The sequence below is a fragment of the Hibiscus syriacus genome, unplaced genomic scaffold (genome assembly GCF_006381635.1).
Source record: "Hibiscus syriacus cultivar Baekdansim isolate YM2019G1 unplaced genomic scaffold, ASM638163v2 tig00116971_pilon, whole genome shotgun sequence".
In the NCBI taxonomy this organism is placed as follows: domain Eukaryota; kingdom Viridiplantae; phylum Streptophyta; class Magnoliopsida; order Malvales; family Malvaceae; genus Hibiscus; species Hibiscus syriacus.
This window is the reverse complement of record NW_024063495.1, coordinates 6,284,981-6,291,216: the sequence shown is the minus strand read 5'-3', so window position 1 is coordinate 6,291,216 and position 6,236 is coordinate 6,284,981. Positions and strand designations below refer to the sequence as shown.

The following is a 6,236-nucleotide window of genomic DNA, read 5'->3' as shown; positions in this document are numbered from 1 at the left end:
TTGCTTATATTTCACTTTAAAATACATATATAGGGTGGACGTAATATGTTATATTAGAAAATAAACTTATAAAATTTTAAGAGGTAAAAGTAATATTTAAATGAAAAATATAAAAAATATAAAAAAATACATAAAAAATTAAAATTTTTAGAGGCAATTGTCCCACCTGCTCCCTTCACTATATCTTTTTTAGGGTGAGTAAAATTTGATTCGACTTAAAACATTAAATTTTATTTTTTAATTTTGAATTATTTAAGTTATTTGAGTTAACTCAAATTATCAATTCAGTTTCGAGTTGAAATTTTAAAATTTTAAGTAACTCGAAAAATTGAAAATTTGTATGAATATTTTGAAAATTTTACAATTTGGTCCATGATTTTTTATTCCTTCAACTCCTCCTTATTTTAAATTTATTTTTTTATCAAATTTAAACCATAAAAATTTATTAATTATTTTAAAGAAAAAGTTTAACAAAATATTTGAAAAAAATAAAACTATATTAATATTTTCACATCAACCAAACTCGAGGAATTGGAAATTTTAATTTCACCGTCAAAATCAATCTAACTGAAAGCATAACAATAAGCAGGCGAACAACGACGGGACTTATTAAACAAGCAGAAAAACGCTACTCCGTAATTCCAAATCTTATTCAAAATGTAACAAATTAGTTTTTGTTTTAACCAATGTTTTTGAGTAACAAAACGAAACCTTCAAAAATTAATAAATGGAAATAAAAAACGGAGAGAGAACGGCGTTTCCCTCTATCTGTGAGCCGTGATCAATGTCTCTATGAATCTCAAACCATCAAACCGCGGCGCAAATTTTTCCGGTCCCGATGTCGTCAAACTGCTCGACGCACCGTTCCCTGTCCCCTGCATAATCCATAAACAATCTCAAGATGAATATCGAATTCATAGATTTTACCGTGAATTAATACAAATTAATAGAGTAAAGAAGAGGCAAATTTAGATCCAGAATCAATAGATTGAAGCAGGCAAAATTTCAGATTGAAATTTATTTTGAAAAGGATGTCAGTTAAACATTGAATGAGATTTTCTCTTTCTTCTTTTAACAGAAACGAATATTACCTGATTGGAAGAGGTAGGGGGAAACGAAGCATTATGGGTTCCGGTGTAGCAAGATGAGGACAAAGCCATCGTGGAAGCAGCAAGCACGGTCGCAACAAGAGGTCCAGATCCCTTCATTTTCCCAATATTCTTTCTATTCCAGCGATTAAAAATATAGAGGGAGAGAGAGAGCTTCCAAAATTCCGACGACAAATGGAGGAAATCCGACGAAACTTTGCCGGATCCCTCCAACCAGTTCACTCGGTTTTCCGTCAACTCTCCCTTTCTGAATATTTCATCACCCCTCAACCTTTTTATGCTAATTTGCCCTACCTTCCTTAATTTAAGCACAGTTTTAAATTTTTATTTTTACTTTTTAGGGTAAATTAAAACATTTCTCACTTAACTTTATTCTCTCACCTATTTCATTCACTGTACTTTAATTTTTACAATTTACTCACGAACTTTCAATTTGCTCCTATTTTAGTCACTACAAATTATTATTTTTATTATTCTTCTATGACGTGATATTTATTATTATTATTATTTTTTAAATGTAAATATAATTTAAAATAAATAATAAAATAATATTTTCACTTCTCCACCATCTACAACATCACCACCGCCGTTCTTATCACCTTCGACTATCGCCGACCTTCAAAAACCGACAACTTTTTTATTCCAAATTGTAACGAGCGACTCTCTTTGACATGTTGAGTATGAATCTGATGATTTTTTCACAGGAAAAAATTCAAAACTCATGAATCTTGACTGAAACATTTTGGTTTTCTAACTTTCGATCTTCTATTTGTGGACTTCGGAGCATGTTCTGACAAAATGGAGGTGGGATTCGAACTTAGGGGTCAAGGTGAAGTGACCCATAAAATTTATGACCGAACGACAATCATCTAAAGTAGTCGACAACGACCAATGTTTTGATTTTCTCACTTTTGATTGGATTAAGAAAATGTTCCAACAAAATGAATGGCGGATTTGGACTCAAAGGGTTGAGACAAAGTGACCAATGAAATCTGAGATCAAACAACCACCATTTATGATCATCGATGGTGGCATCCAACGCTAGCGAATAGTGGACAACCACTATATGTTTTTATTTTATATTTTTAATTATTTTTATATAAAATATTAATAAAAGAATTCATATCATACTAAAATAATAATAAAATAATTTAAAATGACAATAATAAGAGTAATTCGAAATTTTATGAGTAAATTGGAAAATTTTAAAATATAATGAGTAAAATAGGAGAGATAATAAAATTCAGTAAAAAATTGTATAGTTTACCCTACTTTAGGATTTCAAATAATTGTGCTTGCCTTCCATGCCACGTCGAGTCTACGGAATCCAAGCTCTCTTTAGCCAGTAGAAAAAGACCACGTGTACCTTGTCTTCTTTTAAACTCAGTTATTGTTATAAATAATTAAATAATGTTTATTTTAGTACTTCCTTAGTTAATCTACTATAAGTAGTCTTGTTTCAAAACTCAACGAGACTGACTAATTATAATAGTTGTTTAGAACATCGTTTATAATTATAAATAAATGTATAGAAATTTAATTAATAATAATTTTATTAAAATTTGCAATTTAAGTTTAAATTTAATTTAATTTACAAATTATAAAGTAACTTAAATTAATAAAATAAATAATCTAAAATGAAAAAAATATAAGATTGATACATAAACAAATCTCATTCGTAACACAATATTAATGTTATCAAATATACAAGGTAGAAACTCCACATTAAAATCTTTTTACACATCAGGTTCATAAAAAATCGTATTTTTTATGTTAAATGTTAATTAAAATAAAAATCTAATTGAAGTAAATTTTTTGTTAAACAAATTTCTTTTATAATTTTATCCTAACAATCATTAAAGTTGCTCAGTATAATTGTCTTGCATTACTTAATATTATTTTTCTATATTTGACTAATTCTAAATTCTTTTCTTAAAAATATTTGTTCTATCCCATTAAATTTGTTTAATTTCATTTTTAGAATTATCGTATTCCGAAATATAATATTAAAAAAATCAACGTATAATAACATTTATATTTTTTTTATTCTTATTTGTTCTATTTTTTACTTATCAAAAACAAATCTATCAAATTTACCATATTAATATTATATGCTTGATCAACATAAGATCAAAATTATAGGACGAAAGGAGTATTATTTCACCGTACAATCACTCATATTTACCGTTATTGTTCGTATATTACGGCTTTAGTGTCCTCGTTCGCCTATATGATTATAGACTTGAAAAATGGGACGGTCGGAATTGGCAGATGAATGGAATGCTACCACGACATAATTTGTCTACCAAGAATGGCTGCTTATCATCACCACCTTCCATCACCTGTTCTATAACAAAGAATATAACCATTCATATAGCATTTGAAGACCATAATCGACTAAAAAACCAACAATGCAATAGATGAGCCACTGAACAAAACCGAAACTCGACTTTTGTTTGAGAGTTTGTTTTCTCGAAAACATCTACCTCATCGATTCTATCTTATCGGATTAACTAATATAATCTTCCAGCTTCGTTCCCTTTAAAAGCAGGAAAGTGAGAAGATTCATCCATGGAACAACATCTCACTTCATTGCAATGGCAATCTGCTTTGCTGGTGCTGGGTATATTATATTATATCCTTGGGATGACAGGACAAAACTATTCGGGATTATAACCTTCTTCCGATTTTCGCGAATCTTCGGCCTACTCCAAATATAACAGCTTTGGTTAAGAGCCCTCGATCGAGAATACAGGCAACGACGATGGCCCCACCAACAACTAAAAGTTTGGGAATGTTATTCTTCCCGAAAGGTTTCTCCGATGAATTATGAGTTTCAAGCTCTGATGAACTGTTATCGTGGCTTTCCAAGGATCTTAGGTAGTCCGCAGTTACTTCTGTGTTTATATGAGCCATGGAAGCACAATGGGATAGGGGTGCTCCGGATGCTCTTTCCTTCTGATATTCGCGTAAGCCAGGGTCGATTCTCCGGACAGTTCCTCACATGCCTAGCTTGACTCCGAGCTTCGCAATTTCCCATGGTGTACCCATATTTTCATGACGAAAAAGCAACACCTCGCACGCACTCAGCTGATCATCCCCTTTCCTTGATTCAATTGTCAGAAAGGTATCACATGCAAATTATTTAAGAGTTCATATTAACTGAGAACACAATATAGCATTCTACGTTTTCTTTAGGTTTGTACTAAGCCAATACCAAAACCAATTCCTCATTCTTGTAGGAAAAATACGTCTAAAACATTCTAACAGCACGGGAAAAAAACTGAAAAACGATTCCAAACTAAAAAGTCAGGACAAAAGGTCCATTACCCGCACGAATGCGCCAACTTGAAAAGTACAAATCAACGCGCCTAGGTTTGTTTTTTCTAGGAACAGAGGGATATGGTACTCCCTGAAATGGGGTAAAACACACTAAAAAGTTAGCTTCGTCGCTTCAAAAACTAGACAAAGCAAATTCACCAAAATGTTGCCCTCATGGCATGAAGTGTTGTAGACTTATCATCATTGGATTACTATTAGGCACTAAGACTTGAGTGAAATGAACCATAAAGTTCATGAATAAGAGTCGGTTCAGCTAAGCAATGATCAGATTTACTCAAACCTAAAAGGTATATTGTTCCCACTAATATTTTATCTAATTGTCGATTGCAACCCAGTTATTTCTCACTATGAATACAGAAGAGAGTTGTTAACTTCCGGACTTTTAATCAAAGCTGAAAACCGGGGAATAGGATAGTATGTTTACCTTTGTAACACAGTAATATGTCCGCCCAGACGCCCAAATCCGACGACCTATCAGATACTCTCTATCACTACAGAAGAATGGAAACTGCAAACCAAAGAACAGGTTACAAAATAATGATACAAACAATGAAAACCAACCAAAAAGAGACAATAAGAGAACTTTTCTTCGAACCTTGCGAACCCATTGGACCAACATGGTCCCATCAACGGGAGACGACTCCAGAGTTTCAGCACAGAGAAGCATCTCGTCCCACTTCGATTTCGCTCGGAACTTGTCATCCTAAACGAAATCCCTCACCATCTCAGGAGTGGCATCATCGAAAATAGTCTGGCTACGGTATTGCGTAGGACCAATCTAATGAACAACAAAATCATAATTCATAATTCAACACATCAAATGGATTCCAAAACAACTAGCACATAGAAGAGGGAAAAGTATATACCTCGAGATCTCTTTGCCATGCCTGATAGGCCATGGTGGGTGTCGACTTATCCATCATGTGAATCCAAGCAGGACCTCCATCTTTTTCTTCAGTTAATTTAAACAAATGCTCTAAATCATCATCTGTCAGAAAACCCAGATTTTCCTTCCCATTGTATGATGAACTGCACAATTACACAAACATTAGCTGTTGCCAAATTCAAATACAATCATAGTTTTTATCCAATCAAAAAGCTAAATTGTATACATAAAAAAAGGAGGCACAAACCTGCAATTGGAATGAAGAGTAGGAGACAAAGGGAAAGAATCCTTTTGAGATCCATCATCTGAACTCCAAGGGATACAACTGGGCAACTGAAACTTCACCAAATTCAAGCTCGGAAGCGAAGCAAAACCTGTAGAATTAGACTCTGAAGAAGAAGCAGTTGAACAATCCACGAACATGTCTCTACCTAAATTCGCCCATTTAGGCTTCCAAGCCCAACCAACTAAAACCCCAACAATCACGGCAACCCATAAAGGAGCTATGAAAATCAGTAGGTCGGTCAACACATCCCCAATCGTGGGTTTCCTCAAAATCTCCAAGAAAACCGAAACCAAACCCATCAAGAATCCTCCCTCTAGCGAATCCAAAAGTGGAGCGTTAAGCGCATAGATTTTCTCGAGGATTTGTTCGAAAGAGAGGAACCCAAATTGAAGCGTAGAGTATAATGGGTGAAAAGGAGAGTGAAAAAGAGGAAAGTAAATGAGTGAAGATATGGGAATTGTTGTTCATAAAGAGAGAGAGAAGAGAATAAGGATAAGGATTACGTGACTTCCCACGATTACACACTGATTACGCTACTTTTATAATGTACTCCAACATATACATGTATAAATATTTAAATTTACATAAATTTTTATGAGGATAATAATAAGAG

At 33.2% G+C, this 6,236-nt stretch overlaps 1 protein-coding gene and 1 pseudogene across 1 annotated transcript; both read right to left on the bottom strand.

Annotated features, from left to right (window-relative positions):
- Positions 1–664: 664 nt before the first annotated feature.
- Positions 665–1,387, bottom strand: LOC120191788. Its single transcript, XM_039194703.1, has 2 exons — positions 1,092–1,387; positions 665–875 (listed from the first exon to the last, which is right to left on the bottom strand). Exons 1-2 carry the CDS (start codon positions 1,206–1,208, stop codon positions 765–767), a joined length of 228 nt encoding a protein of 75 aa, XP_039050634.1. The 5' UTR covers positions 1,209–1,387; the 3' UTR covers positions 665–764.
- Positions 1,388–3,757: 2,370 nt separating this feature from the next.
- On the bottom strand, positions 3,758–6,035 carry LOC120191785 (annotated as a pseudogene).
- Between the last annotated feature and the right edge of the window lie 201 nt (positions 6,036–6,236).